At 40.2% G+C, this 16695-nt stretch overlaps 1 protein-coding gene across 3 annotated transcripts in view; it reads right to left on the reverse strand.

Annotated features, from left to right (window-relative positions):
- The window catches only part of Ankar (ankyrin and armadillo repeat containing), a 71667-nt gene that overhangs the window by 51697 nt on the left and 3275 nt on the right, over window positions 1-16695 (reverse strand). For all 3 annotated transcript variants that reach the window (XM_076550441.1, XM_076550442.1, XM_076550443.1), the window contains exons 3-5: window positions 4347-4784; window positions 2315-2478; window positions 1377-1480 (exon numbers count right to left, since the gene is read on the reverse strand). In XM_076550441.1, coding sequence (XP_076406556.1) covers window positions 1377-1480; window positions 2315-2478; window positions 4347-4784 — 706 coding nt within the window. The remainder of the gene's footprint in view (window positions 1-1376; window positions 1481-2314; window positions 2479-4346; window positions 4785-16695) is intronic.

Raw genomic sequence — 16695 nt, forward strand, 5'->3', positions numbered from 1 at the left:
ACCCTGGAAGGAGCACGCCATTTCAGAAGATGACGGCAACCCTGGAAGGAGCACGCCATTTCAGAAGATGACACAACCCTGGAAGGAACACGGCATTTCAGAAGATGACAACCCTGGAAGGAGCACGCCATTTCAGAAGATGACACAACCCTGGAAGGAGCACGCCATTTCAGAAGATGACAACCCTGGAAGGAACACGCCATTTCAGAAGATGACAGCCCTGGAAGGAGCACGCCATTTCAGAAGATGACAACCCTGGAAGGAGCACGCCATTTCAGAAGATGACAACCCTGGAAGGAGCACGCCATTTCAGAAGATGACGGCAACCCTGGAAGGAGCACGCCATTTCAGAAGATGACGACCCTGGAAGGAGCACGCCATTTCAGAAGATGACGGCAACCCTGGAAGGAGCACGCCATTTCAGAAGATGACGACCCTGGAAGGAGCACGCCATTTCAGAAGATGACGGCAACCCTGGAAGGAGCACGCCATTTCAGAAGATGACACAACCCTGGAAGGAACACGCCATTTCAGAAGATGACAACCCTGGAAGGAACACGCCATTTCAGAAGATGACACAGCCCTGGAAGGAGCACGCCATTTCAGAAGATGACGGCAACCCTGGAAGGAGCACGCCATTTCAGAAGATGACACAACCCTGGAAGGAGCACGCCATTTCAGAAGATGACGACCCTGGAAGGAGCACGCCATTTCAGAAGATGACACAACCCTGGAAGGAGCACGCCATTTCAGAAGATGACAGCCCTGGAAGGAACACGCCATTTCAGAAGATGACAGCCCTGGAAGGAACACGCCATTTCAGAAGATGACAACCCTGGAAGGAACACGCCATTTCAGAAGATGACGGCAACCCTGGAAGGAACACGCCATTTCAGAAGATGACACAACCCTGGGAGGAGCACGCCATTTCAGAAGATGACACAACCCTGGAAGGAGCACACCATTTCAGAAGATGACGGCAACCCTGGAAGGAGCACGCCATTTCAGAAGATGAAGGGCGCAGCAAGGTCTGTCAGGGAGGGTCTGCAGCTTTGAACAGACTCCTTACAGAAATGAGAGGGTGTGTGCTGCCGTGCCCTCTGCTTCCAGCTGCTCTTCATGGTTTGGCTCCCACCACCGTCCCTATTTAACGTTGGTGCTCATTGTAAGGATTAATTCTAAGGTCATTTGCAGGATGTATCAAAGCGTGTGAGATAACAGCTAGTCGGTGCTCTTTTGAGTCTGTCGTCCACAGGATCATCACTGTTCTGGGTTCACCATCCTAAGGCTTTAAGCTGGCCTTTGCATTCTGACACTTTCTTGTTTTCGGCTAACATTCAACAAGCTGCGGCTGTTATGAATGGGAAGCTCCTTACCTCTTTCCATAAAACTCCATGACTGGCACTGAGTAAAATTCTTTGTATCCTGAATCTTCTGCAAAGGTATTAGCAGCACACTCCTGTATTTTCTCCACATTTTTCTAAAATACAAATCACACATTAAAAATTTTTTAAACAAACTTAATAATGAAAAGATCCATTATATGAAATTGTATACATGCAAATGGAAAAAAATAAAGCCCCAGAGAAATTTGGTAATAACTGTGTGCATCCAGTTCCCAGTTTGAGAATAGATAACAAAGATTAAAAAGAAAATACATAACAGGTATGATGACGTATAATGTAGATAGACAAAGAACAAACAAATAAGGGGACTGATGCACATGATGTCATCTGGCTCCTGGGGACTCACTCTTCTCAAACTCAAGCTGTTTTTTTTTTTCTTGTCATAATTTTTGAGAAACATGAATGGATTAGCTTAAGTGTCCAAGGATTTGGTTTTTTGGGTCTCTCTCTCTCTCTCTCTCTCTCTCTCTCTCTCTCTCTCTCTCTCTCTCTCTCTCTCTCTCTCAGTCACTCTATGATGTGTGGTTGGTTGGCTTTGAACTCATGACCCTCCTGTCCCTGCTGGCATTTCAGGTGTATGCCACCAGGATCAGCCACGTGTTCGTGGATTTCTATTGTATACTTTAGTTAACGATCCAAGGACAAAAGTTGCTCATTTGGAATCTGTAAAGTCTGATGGAAGCGACTGTATCTGATTTGTCTATTGGCTTCTTCTCCAACACAGTTGCTGGGAAGTAGCTGCACTCGGTTCATGCTTGTTTCAATGTGTGAGAAAAGCTAGTGAACTGTGAGGATGATTGTCTAGAGGTGTGTACAGTACCTGCACCCACAGAAGCTCTTTCTCAGTAAAAACCTGTAAAGACAGCTCAAACAACAAAACATTTCAGAAATGCTAATAATTCAAAAACCTTAAAGTCATCCAAAGCATTCTCAACTGGATTCGTGCTGATATCAAATTCAATTCCTCCATGAACATGGAAATACTGGTGTTCTTTGTAGTCAAAATTCTGGCATTTAAAATCTCGTCCATAAATAAATGGAGGCAGTTCTCTCTCTGTCTTGACTTTGTCATCTCCAGAAATAAAAAGAAACTTTTATTTAAAATGTAGACAACAAATAGATGATTGTATTTTAGATATCTGATTACCATTCGTGTAAACAAAATGAAAAATCCAGATGAAATTTAGAATTTGGCAATAACTGACTATAAAATTATTTATTCTATCTTTCTCAGCACACACACACACACATACACACGCACGCACGCGCGCGCGCGCGCACACACACACACACATGTACATACATGCACACACACACACATACACACGCACGCACGCGCGCGCGCGCACACACACACACACATGTACATACATGCACACACACGCACACACACACACACGCACACACACGCACGCACACGCGTATCTGTGGTACTAGAGAGTGAATTTGGAGCCTTGAATACACACGTGCTCAGTCACTGAGCGACACCCCAGCCTTCTTCTACTCTTCATTTTGAGCCTTGTTCCACTATGTTGCCTAGGATACCCTTGAATTCCTTCTGTTTCACAGGTTAGACTTCAGTATGTGATCCTTTTGCCTCTGTCCTGAGCAGCTGGGACTAAGAGGCCTGTGCCATCAGGACCACCAGCAAATAAATAGATAAATAAGTAAATACACATATATCCATGTATTTCATTTTTATCAATACTATATGCATTATTGTTAATGTATTATATAATGCATACATACATACATACATACATACACACACACATATATGTATATGTTTTTCAAGACAGGGTTTCTCTGGGTAGCCCTGGCTGTCCTGGAACTCACTATGTAGACCAGGCTGGCCTCAAACTCAGAGATCCTGAGTGCTGGATTAAATAAAGGTATGCACCACCACTGCTCAGCAATAAAATATATTTCTATGCATTTTGAGCATTTCTTATGGTTTTACTGTATAAACATTTCAAAGGCATTGTTAAAATATTCTGATTGACAACTATGAGTCAATACTAACATATAACTCCTCAATTATTGGGTTGGAATTCTGTGACTTTGGTAATTTTTGTTTAAACAACAATAAAAACTCTCTTGAGCTTCTTCGGGGAAAAGAGACGCTCTAAAGAACCAAGTAGGCATTTCCATTTATAAAGAACTAAGTAGGTATTTCCATCTGTCTCAGTCAGTGCTCTGTTGCTGTAGAGACACCATAACCACAGCAACTCCTAAAGTCAGTGTTCTGTTACTATAGAGAGACACCATGACCACAGCAACTCTTATAGTGTTCTATTGCTGTAGAGAGACACCATGACCATGGCAACTCATAAAAGAAAGCATTTAATTGGGGCTGGCTTACAGTTTCAGAGGTTTAGTCCATTATTGTCATGGTAGGAAGCATTGTGATACTCAGACAGACATAGTGCTGGAGAAGGAGCTGAGAGTTCTACATATGGATCCCCAGGCAGCAGGAAGTGTGAGACACTGGGCCTGACTTGAACTTTTGGAACCCCCAAGCCCACCCCCAGTGGCAAACTTCCTCCCAAGTAGAGCCACTCCCTAAAGACCAAGCATTTAAATCTATGAGCATATGGGGGCCATTCTTATCCAAACCACTACATCATTTGATAAAAATAATCAGCTCCTATTACTGGAAAGTAATGAAAACATATATACTACTTATTTGAAAAACAATTTTCTGGAGGCTGGGGAGATGGCTCAATGGTTAAGAGCACTGGCTTAGAGGACCTAGGTTCAATTCTTAGCTCTCACACAGCAGCTCACAACTGTCTGTAACTCCATTTCCAGCGTATCCAACATCCTCATATGGACATACATGCAGGCAAAAACACAATGCACATGAAATAAAAGTAAATAATTAAAATAATTTTCTGAAATTCCAGCAAAGATGAAGTCTAATTTTGCTTATTCTCTTACCTGAAAATGGTGGAAGCAGACTATTTAAATATGGAACTTTCATCCTCTTTTTTAAACTGAGTAAAAACGGAATCAGAAAACATATTAACTTCAGATAGCCTATCCCTCTTCTGATTTCTTTTTTTTTCTCAAAGTGTTTTTGAATAACTTTTTTTTGAAGATACAGCCTTTGTTGTAGTCTCTGGTAAGTACAAATATCCAGATAATCCTGATTGTACTTTATAGCATTAGTGAGCCAATAGGCTGTCTCAAATATAAAGATGTTTTCATGCTGTTGAACTTGTGTGGTACTGAACGTCAGCTTTAGCATAATGTTTTCAGCATATTTCATAAATACAGCCTTTTCTTCAGGGCTATTGGGATCATATGTGGGATCTTCATTCATGTCTTCATCATAGATTCCATCAAAGTCTGGGTCATTTGTAATATCAACCAAACCTTCACAGGAAAAAACAGAAGAAGAAAGAAAAAAAATAGGTAGTAACAGACAAGAGATAAGGAAAAGGGGCTGTGAAATTTTCTGGGCCAGACACAGCCATTGCAGCCACGAACTACAGTTGTGGATGTCTCCACTGGGTCTACATGGGATTGGGTCCCTCAGGAGTCGTCGGGGGTGAGGGGCTTGAGATGACCTACTTCTCACTGCTGTACTCACAGCTAATAATAGATTCGTGGAAAAGGAGAGTCGTGCCCTTCAATTGTGTACCCACTGCTGATTCCACCAGACTCCAATGATGACAGAAAGGGTCCTGGTTAAACAAAGTGGACCAGAAAGCAAAACCTTAATTCATGAATCTGGGAAAGGGCATGGTAAAGAAGGGGATATTGATAGGATGAGAGGGAGTTGGGGTCAGGGATGTGAATATCATCACAAATTGTCAGGAAATATGCTGTCTCTGACCCCAGGCCTATCCCTGGTCATACATCCTATGAACCTGCCGGGCCTAGTGAGTCTCCTGGGCCCCTTTTTGCCTACACCATTCCAAACCTGCAGGCTGATCCCTACTTGCACATCTCAGTTGCTGGTCCAGTCTGGCAGCTGGGCCACATGATCCACAATCCTTGGGCCGAGCCTCAACTGAACTCACTGTGTGCTGGACTAAGCTGGTGAAGGCCTCATACCCCAGCCCACCCATGCAATCCTCATGCTCCCTGACCATAACAGGTTGAAGTGCTGAGTCAAATGAAATGCCCTGGCATAGGGCACAAAATGACTACTTATAATGCTCATTGACATACCAGTAAACTGGGTCCAGAGTTGTCAATTGATAGATTAAAATGTTTCTGCAAGACATTTGACATTCTTTATGCAGAACCAAAGAGGTATTATATGGCTTTAAGAAATTATTGTTTCTGTATAACTCATTCAGAATTATAATCTGGCTGTTACAGGCTGTACTCAAAGATCAGAACTACAGGGTCTTAAAAATGGCAGCAGATACAGATACCACTGCCCTAGGAAAATCTGTTATACATTTAGAGGAATCACACTCTTCTCTAGCTGAAATAGTTCTCCAGGACTGAAGAGGTCTTGATCTAAAATTCGTTCAATTGGCCCCCCTGGTTATCATTTCTTCAACAAGGGGGCCTATGCAAGGCATTAGGAGAGCAATGCTGTTTTTATGTTAACCACTTAGGGGTCATTAGAAACTCCATGGCTCTGCTGAAAAGTGGATCCATGAGAGAAAAGCAGCAACAACAAGAAAACCACCCGTGTCTGCCTTAGCTAGCCCCTCAATGATCTTGCTTCTTTTGCTTATCATGTGATGCAGCAAGACAGTAACCTAAGCAGTCTGGCAAAGGGCTTAGAGTAACTTCTGAGCCCATGAGTCTTGACGCTTTGTGGGTTAAATTTTTTTTTTTAATAAGGGTAGCCTAGGACCATCTGCATGACAGATTTTTGCATTGAGATTCATATCAATGACAAAACTATAGTTGTGAAATAGCAATGGGAAAAATTTTGTAATGGGGGTGGTGGTCACCACAACATGGGAAACTATATTGAAAGGTCAAAGCATTGGGAAAGTTGAGAACCAATGGCTTAGAGAACGTCTCTCCTCATCTAAGGTCTATTAAAGCTAACAAAGACTAATTTATGCCTAACCTTCTCACTTTTACTTCCATATTGGTAAGTTTTAAAGGAGGTGAGGAGGGTCCCCAATCCCCATACAGGAATTGGTGAAAATGGCTTTTTTTAAACACCCCAAAAAGAGGCAGCTGAGTCTTCCTGACCGGCCCAGCTGCAACAGAAGGCAACGCTCCAAGCCCACACCTTGGCAGCTGCCCTGAGGCCACCAGGCCCCCATAAAGGGAACAAGGGAAGTCCATCCTGCTCTATCCCACTGGAGCTCAGCCCAAGTCAGGAGCTTGCATCAAATGCAGCCTGGAGCCATTGGTCACGGTATTGCCCAATCCCTTGGTCATACATCCTATGCACCTGCCGGGCCTAGTGAGTCTCCCAGGCCCCTTTTTGCCTACACCATTCCAAACCTGCAGGCTGATCCCTGTGCAGGCTTGAACTCTATGCCATGCCATGGAGGTCCAGCCTCACCGACACTGACATCTGACTCTTCCAGCCTTTGAACTCCTCAGCCTGGTGGCGGACTGATAGCACCCAGACTCGGTGACTCCCATTCCCCTCTTCAAGCCTGGGGTGACAATGCAGATGTCGGGTAAGTCCATTGACTTTCTACTGGACTCACATTTAAGAGAAAGCTGGGACTGCCTCCTTGGGTGGAAAGCTGTCTCACCTCTGTTCATTTACTTATCCTTCTCAGATCTAATGGTGTTTGCCAGTTTTTACAGCTCTCTCCCAACCCCAAGCATCGTGGTAGCTCATTAACAAGTTTCCTGTTAAAAGTACAGGCAGGTGTGCCTCATTCACAGACTCCATGGTACAGGAGAAACTGATTTCAGATGTAACTTTGGAGGTTCAAATTATAATATTGATAAATGCAGTTTTGATAAACTGATAGAACACTGACTTCAAAGTTTTTTCAGGAGTCCTTCAATTTTTATCCTTTTGCTATGATACAGATATAAATTTATTCCAGTTGTTTTACAGACACTTGCAGGTTCCTGCACAGGTCTACTCCTCCTGCCAGACTCATGCCAAGGCCAAACCCTCAGGAGCCCTTCAGAAACACCACCAACTGCTGCACCAGCTCTGAGGACACCAACCAGGTGAGTACTGACAGGTTGATCTCACCCATGTCCTCACTCATGAAAAGTTCCGTTATCTCTTAACTCTTACTGACACCTTTACAGGATGGATGGATGCACTCCTAACCTCCAAGGAAACAGCAGATGGAATGGCTCCTGTACTCCTGGAACTCATCCTCCCTCGATTTGGTGTGCCATTCCCCCAAGCTCCTGGAACATCAATGCTGGTACCACCACACCAGACTCAAGGGCATGTCTGCTCTTTCATCTGGCTCTTCCACTCTTGCCTCTTCTGTACAACCAGAACACTTCTCTGTTCCACTTTTCTGGCAGTTATCATTCTTCCCATGGCTAGCCCTAAACATGGGGCTGATGATAACAATTTTTTTTCCTAGCAACCTGCCTCCTCAGTTCCCTCAAGGGATCTCCAGGATGACAGCGAACTGAATGCTTCTTCACTCACACCTCCCACTGTGCAAGACTCCCAACCTCCCCCTCCCCACTCCACCCCAAATCAGCCGGAAGCAGTCTCGAGAATTCAACACCTTCATCACTCCCCACTTGCTATCCATAACTCACCTCTTTATAATAATCAAAAGGGAGGGATGCTAGCATTTAGATATTACCTGGCCCACCCCTGGGGGATCTGTCAGGATGCACTTGCTAAACCAGGCAAATAGTTAAGACAGTCCAAGTCCTATGGCTGTATGTCATTACACAGTAGTGCTGCATGGATGCATAGTCTCTATGCACAGGCACAGAGTCTCCTTTAAGAAACTCTCTCCTCTCTCCCTCTCCCTCTCCTCTCTCTCCCTCTCTCCCTCTCCCTCTCTCCCTCTCCCTCTCCCTCCCTCCCTCCCTCCCTCCCTCCCTCCCTCCCTCCCTCCCTCCCCCCTCTCTCTTCCTCTCTCTTGCCATGAGGTTGCATGCACCTCCTCTCTTCCTTTCTTCCCTCTTTTCTTTCTCTTCTCTTTTTCCTTCTCTCCTCAGCCCCTGACCATTTTCTCTTTCTTTCCCCTTAATAAAACTCTCCACCCCTTAATAAAACTCTCCACAAGAGTGCTGCCTGCATTGTGTGAGGGACTTTACACCATGCCCCCTGGCTCCACCTGCCAAGGCTGCCACTGTGCCATTTTAAAATACAATACCTGTATAAGAAGCACACAGAATACAGACAGAACCAGAAAAAGAAACTCCCATAGCATAGTGTAGTTAAAACACTAAAGGTGTCCAGAACAAAAAAAGCATATTGAATGAAAAAGCCCATCAAAAGAATAGCCGACGTCTCTGCCGGGCGGTGGTGGTGCACGCCTTTAATCCCAGTACTTGGGAGGCAGAGCCAGGCGGATCTCTGTGAGGTCGAGGCCAGCCTGGACTACCAAGTGAGTTCCAGGAAAGGCGCAAAGCTACACAGAGAAACCCTGTCTCAAAAAACAAAAAAACAAAAGCAAACAAAAAACAAAAAAATAGCCAACTTCTCAATGGAAACTTTAATGTCAAGAAAAGCCTAGACTAGTATACTCTAAGTCCTAAATGATCACAGATGCAAATCCAGACATTTACCTGGCAAGACTATCAGCCATAGTTGAAGGACATAGAAAAACTTTCCAATGTATGAACAGACTAGAAGATTCATGTTTGATAATATGATAGATGGTTTGAAAATGGAGCAATTAAATTAAGAGGATAATTAATGTAGATGGGATTTACCTAGTGTCAATTATAAATATTATTTGTTTGATCATTTTTGTTTTATCATTAAAAAATTAGTCAATATGAGTACCAAGATAACAGTTTTAGAAACACTTGTTAAAACAGATCATAGAGATATTCAGACCCAGACAGAGGAACTTAAAGGAGACCCAATCTCAGCACTGCATTATAAGGTTACAGAGAAACAGCCTAAGACTTTCAAACTGCCAACCTTTATTTATCCAGGAACCTTACAGGAACTACCAAATGATATATATCTCCTAGACTGTGTGAGAGCTGGATGGATTTCTGTACAAATGTTAGATTTGAGGAGATTCAAGGAAGTGATAGTCTCATATGGCATGCATTCACCTTTTGTGAAGCAGATGGACAACTTATAATAGAATTATCCCTCAAGACTGGAGAGATTTCTTTACAGCAGTTTTGGAGGCTGGTTCTAATTACAGTGGAGGACCTGGTGGAAGGATGAGGCTAAGACCATTAAACAAGGAAGTAGGGCTAGAAGTATGGGAGTCTCCCAAGACCAACTTCTTGGAGAAGGAGATTACGCTAATGTAGAAAGGCAATCTCTATTTGATGACCACACCCTGGCTTTATGCCAAGCAGCAGCCTTGAATGCTTGGGACAAAATTGAAGAAGTAGAAAAGAAAATTATGTCATTTACTAAAGTTATACAGGATGCAAAAGAAACCTTCAATGATTTCTTACAAAGATTGAATTCAGTAGAAAATAGAATGATACCAATTCAGAAGCTAGACAAATAATTGAATCTCTGGCTTTTGAACATGCTAATGCACAATGCAAAAGGGTAATTAGGCCATTAAAGGCAAGATCAGCACCCTTGGAAGAATGGATTGAGATATAATCAATATTGAATTTCAAGACCATGATACTTGGATAGGAGAGGTGATTTCCAGAGGCTTAAAGAAAAATCAAAATGTCAAATGTTTCAATTGTGGTAAACAAGGTCACCTAAAAAGGAACTGTAAACAAGGCATTTCTAAAACAATGTTTTTACTAAGAATTATCCCAACAGAACACCTCTCCTTTCTGGAGGATGCAGAAGGTGTAGCAACAGCAGGCATTGGACTAATGAATGCAGATCAACAAAGGACAGACAAGGTTACCCTTTGCCATCTGGAAATGCCTTGGGGGGCCTCTCCCAGGTCCCCATGTCAAATTTGGTTCAATGATTTCCTGTCATCATGGAGGAAACTCCTTCCCAGAGCAATTAAAGGACCTAATGCCTATTGTAAAAAACCAGACTTTTGGGGATGATAGAAGAACTTTAGAAGATAAAATAAAAATTTCAGGAGAAACCAGAATAAGAGAGACTTGTTGATTAGAAGAGGTGATAGTTCATCAAACAACATGGCTGTTCAATCTAAACTAACCTATAAGATTAACAAATGCTTCTCATTTGATCAGATATAACTTGCCAAAAGGGAACCTCTCCAAAGTTAGGGGTGAGGCAGGGTTTTGTTTTTGTTTTTTCAGGAGAATAAAGACACCCAGCTAAGGAATCTGAAGACCACTGGACAAATGAGACATCTGAAGAAAAAGGACAAATCATCGAGAAAAAATTTTGCCAAGAAGAAGAGTAAATTGGCCTATTGATATATCACATCTCCAACAGGATAACATTTCATAAATCTTCCCAAATGTTTGTTTCTGCTTTTCTCTATAGACATACAATGCATATGGTCTTTTTGTAGTCCCAGTTCAATTAAAAATTAAAGCTGGCTTTGGAGTTGGAGTGTGGCTCTCTCCTTCTCTAAATCCAAGCATGCTTGTTAAAGTAAAATCCAAAATCTCTGTCTCATGTCAGAAGAGCCACCTGATATGGGACAGAAGAAAAACAAAAAATTAGAGACTTTTTATTGCCACTGACTTCATAATCCTTTGGTTTTATCTTAACTCTTTAGAGCTTTTCTTAAAGTATAAATATTACCTTAAAATTTATAAGATTAATATATATACATATAAATTTAAATTTTTGTCATGATATTAATGGTCATATAGAGTACTAATTCTAGAATAAGGCTTCATCTAGTTTCCTGTACATGATTTCAGGTTTGAGTCTCTATCAGGTAACTAGTAATTAAGTTTTTGTATTCTGAATGTACATAACAAACATTGATCCTTTAACCTCCTTGAGATCTGCTGCATATGACATTTAAAATGTTTAAGTTTCCTGCAATGAACCATGACTAATTCTAACAGTGACCTTTGAAGTCTCCAAAATGATGATGGGGTCCTACAATGATGATTCCACATGAACTATGGTAACACCACTAAGCTGACAAACACCATCCAAAGATTGGCTTCGGACTACAAACTGCTCAAGACAATTTTGAGGTGGTGATCCAACCTCACAGACTACTCTAGCCAGGACTTGAGCCAAGCCCTGTACTTTCCCATTACACAGAGACTGGACAACAAATGATACAGCTACCTCTCCCAGGACTTAACAATTAACCTACATTTTTCTTTTCAGGATCCCCTAAAGATGTCATCACCCCAGACAGCAGAAAATCAATTTAAGAACATGATGCCCACAATCCCAAGTGATGGAGTGGGTGGTTTTTGGTCATTCAATGGTTTATGGGTATTTGTCATTGTTTAGGGTGGTTGGTTACAAGTTTTATTGGTAATGGTCAGGAAAAAAAAAACTGAACAAAGGAAATTAGATTCAGGGTTCTTGCTTAAAAAAAAGAAAAAGAAAAAAGGGGATATAGATATGATAGGATAAAAGGGTAGATTTTTGAATTTACTCTGAAAAAGAAGATACAGATATGATAGGATAAAAAGGGTAGATTATTAAATGCACTCTGAAAAAAGAAGATATAGGAATGATTTGATAAGGGTAGATTATTGAATCTACTCTGAAAAGAAAAAAGGGAGGATATAGATATAATAAGATAAAAAGATAGATTATTGGAACTACTTTTAAAAAGCAACTACTAGTTTTAAATATTTTACATTGGATTGGATTTTTGTATAGTGTATACAAATTTTGTATATTGATACAAATTTGAGATTACTCTTGTTAGAACATACTATACATATATTTTTATTCTTGTTCAAGGTATTGTACCTATACAACTCATTTAACAATGTTATGCAAATTGCTAGTCCTTGAAAGTTATTATTACAAACTATTTAGAATAATAAAGAAATGTAAGTTAGTAGTTGGTCATTACAATCAAACTTGTAGTCATGTTAGGTGTGTTTTAAAGGTCAAACAGAGATATATTTTAGATATACAGGTCATCTTCAAACACTTCAGAGATCTACAGAATATGGAATTAAGATGTTTTAATAACATAGGTTTAACATAGGTTCTTGTTTTTTATGACAATGAGACATGCCTGCTCCTGGCAGTACCAATCTACTTCATAGAAGATGATGGGTATTGAAGAAACTTCATTTGGAGTTTACTTTCTTTGTGGCAAAAGCAAGCCACTGGGCAAGAAAATGCCCTTGCCTTGACTGCTGACAGTTGCTGTCCAAAATGAACAAGCAGGACACGAAAGAAAGGACTGCCAATACTTGCCAAGACAAGGTAGGGCAGCCCTTTAGAAGATCCTGCTTCACAGATAATTCTGTCAGATATGCTAGGCCTGTAGGCTGAAGATGGATGCTCTAATGTTGCAGAGGAAACTTGGGTGACTGTCCAGGCAGCCAGCTGTTTCTGTTATTTCTCACATTTTTTGGAAGTCACTTATCTGTACTTCCTGCTTACTCTGTAAATATTATTTCCTTCTCAGGTCTCTGAGGGAGTTGAAGACTAAATAGTTATAGTTTTCCTTGTTAACAAATTCAGAAAAGAAACACACTAAGAGACATAAAGTGTATAAGTTTGAGAGACATCAAAAGATAATTTTTGGTTGGTAATGCAAGTTAGGATAGAAAGTGAATTAGGTACAACATTTTGGACTCACCAAAATAGGATAAATAATGGAGCATTTTCTCTGAATTTATCAAATGTTAATGGACTAAACATTATTGATGTAATTATTGCCTGTATATATTGTATATAGTTATTGTACTTATTGTATATAGTTTTTCTTATATTAGTTATAATATTTTTTATTTTAAACAAAAAGGGGAAATGTGGTGATATTTTGTTTCTGCTCTAACAAATAAAGCTTGCCTGAAGATCAGAGGGCAAAGCCAGCCACTAGTTAGCCATAGAGGCCAGGCAGTGGTGGCACACACACATGACTTTAATCCCAGCACTAGGGAGATTGAGACAGGAAGTGATTTGGCTGGGCAGAGAAAAGGAATATAAGGCGAGAGGAGAGAGGAGCTCGGGCTCTTTCAGGCTGAGGATTCTTAGAAGTAAGAAGTCTTTCTAGTGGCTCACTGTTCTGTTTCTGTGTTCTTTCAGCTTTCACCCTGATATACGACTCTGGGTTTTTATTGTTAAGACCAATTAGGATTTATGCTACAAATAAGAACAAGGAACAAGCAAGTGTTGATATCCTAGTATCTGACAAAGTAGATTTAAACCTAAAACTGACCAGAAGATATAAAAAGGGATATGTCATTCTAATCAAGAGAATAATTTATAAAGAACACATTACAATCCTAAACATATATGCAATAAACTCTGGTGCATCCACTTTCATTAAAAAGTGTACTGCTGGAATTAAAGACACAGATTAACAGAGATTAACTCCAACTCAAAAAAATAGGAGGGAATTTCAATACCCTACTTTCTCCAACAGACAGGTCATCTGGATAGAAACTAAACAGAGAAACATCAGAACTAAATGACATCTTATATCAAATGGTTCATTTTACCTCTGTAGGTATCAGGCACTAAGGTGGAACAATAATACATGCAGACAAAACACCCATATGCATAAAATAATAAATAATCTAAAAAGCCCTTTAAAGAAATAATTAAACAAAAATTCCTGGAACTAAGAGAAATGAAAACAACATAAGCATATAACTTTAAGCTTCTACGTTAAGAAATCAGGTGGAGCGGGGGACTACAAATAAATGACTTAATGATGCAACTCAAGAATTTAGAAAACCAAGAACAAACTAAGCCCAAATAGAGTAGATGGCAAGAAATAATAAAAAAAAATTTCAGAGAAGAAATTAACAAAAGCCAAGGAAACAGTGTTAAGCATCAACCAGTCTAAGAGCTCATTCTTTGAAAAGATAATCATGATCAACAGACTGTTAGCACAATTAAAGGAAGAGAAGACCCAGATTAACAGAATCAGAGAAGAGCAGAGAAATGTTACTAAAGATAACAAAAGAAATCCAGAACAATGTAAGGAAATACTTTATAAACCTCTACTCTATTAAGTTACAAAACTAGAAGAAATAGATGGATTCTAGATTCACCCAAACCACTAAGGTTAAACCAAGAAGAGTTCAACAACTGAAACATCACTTTATTACAAACAAGCAGACTGAAATGGTAATAAAAAGCTTTCACATTAAAGAAACAAAGTCCATGCAGGCCTAGTTTGACTCATAGCAGCATTCTATTAGACTTTTAATGATCAATAACCAATACTTCTTAAGTTCTTTCAAAAATAGAAACAGAAGGAACACTCCCACACTCCTTCTATGAAGCCAGTATTACTCTATACCCAAACCAGGTAAGGAAAAACATCCCTAATGAACATAAATTCAAAAATCCTCAATAAAACACTTATTAACTGAATCAAGCAAATACCAAAAAGATCACCCACCACTAATCAGATTGATTTTATCCTAGGGATGCAGAGACAATTCAACACATGTAAGTAAATAAATGTAATAAGTCATATAAATGGACTTAAAGAAAAAAATCACACTTGATAAAGAAAGGGGCTTTGAAAATCACCATCTTCCCAAAAAGCAATCTAGAGAGTCAGTGTAACCCCAATCAAAATCCCCATGACATTCTTTACTGAAATAGGAAAAAACCCTAAAATTCACATGGAACCACAAAAGATCCCAGATAGTTAAAGCAATCCTGAGGAAACAGAACAATGTTGGAGGTATTACCATTACAAATTTCAAGTTAAAACTATAGCAAAAAAAAAAATGAAAAAAAAATACGTTCTTTGCACAAAAATAGACATGTAGATCAATGGAAAAAAAGTAGGGGGCTCAAACAGAGCTACAACCATCTGATATTTGAGGAAGATGCTCAACATCTACATTGTTGAAAGACAGTATCTTCAACAAGTGCTGCTGGGAAAACTGAATGTACACATGTAGAAGAATGGAATTGGACCCATATCTATTACCTTGCACAAAAAACAACCCCAAATGGGTCAAAGACCTGTATGTGAGATACGAAATGCTCCAACTGCTAGAAGAAAATGTAGATAATACCCTACATGATATAGGTGTAGGAAAAAAATCTTCATAAATAGCACTTTGTTCACTCAGGAATTAAAGCCATCAATTGGCAACTGGGAATTCAAAACCAAAAAGCTTCTGTACAGCAAAGGAAACAGTCAACCCAATGAAAAGGAATCCCACAGAGTGCGAGACAATCTGTCAGCTATAGCCTGTTGGAAGATCAATATCCAGAATATACAAAGAACTTGGAAATCAAGAAAACAAATTACCCAACTGAAAATGGTCTATGGATCTGAACAGAAAGTTATCAAAAATAAAAATGGCTAAGAAATATTTTTTAAAGTGTTCACTATCCCTAACAATTACAAATATGCAAATTGAAACTTCTCTGAGATTTCATCTTACCCCAGTCACAATGAATGAATGAATGGCTAAGTTCAAGGAAACAATTGACTCCAAATGCTGGCAAGGATCCAGGGAAAGGAACCATTCTCATTCACTGTTATTGGGATTGAAAACCGGGGCAGCCATCATAGAAGTAAATATGGAGAATTCTTAAATACTAAAAGTACATCTACCATAGGACCCAGCTATGACCACTACCTGGTATATGCCCACAGGACTCAATATCCTACTCTAGAGATACTTTCTCAACCATGTCCATTGCTGCTTTAGTCACAATAGCTAGGAAGTGGTAACATCCTAAATGTTCTTCAACTGGCGAATGGATAGTAACAAATGTGGTACATAGGTACCCAATAACATTCTGTTCAGTTATAAAGAAAAATGAAATTTACAGATAAATAAATGGAACTGGAAACTACTGTGTGTGGGTAACCTGGACACAGAAGAATGCTATAGATTCTCTCCTATTTGTGGATCCTGGCTCTGAATCTTTAGATCTGAGTATATAACCTGAAGTATTGGAAGAAGCCAGGAAAGTGGAAAATCACTATGGGAGAACAGTGGGGGAGGAGTTCTGGAGAGGGGAACGGTAGGTGTTTGAGTTAGGGTTTCTATTGCTGCCGTGAAACACCATCACCAAAAGGCAAGTTGTGTAGGAAAGGGTTTATTCTGCTCACACTTCCACATTGCTGTTCACTAGTGAAGGAAAGAAGTCAGGACAGGAACTCAAACAGGGCAGGATCCTGGA

This window comes from Peromyscus maniculatus, chromosome 13 (assembly GCF_049852395.1).
Source record: "Peromyscus maniculatus bairdii isolate BWxNUB_F1_BW_parent chromosome 13, HU_Pman_BW_mat_3.1, whole genome shotgun sequence".
NCBI classification, from domain to species: Eukaryota; Metazoa; Chordata; class Mammalia; order Rodentia; family Cricetidae; genus Peromyscus; species Peromyscus maniculatus.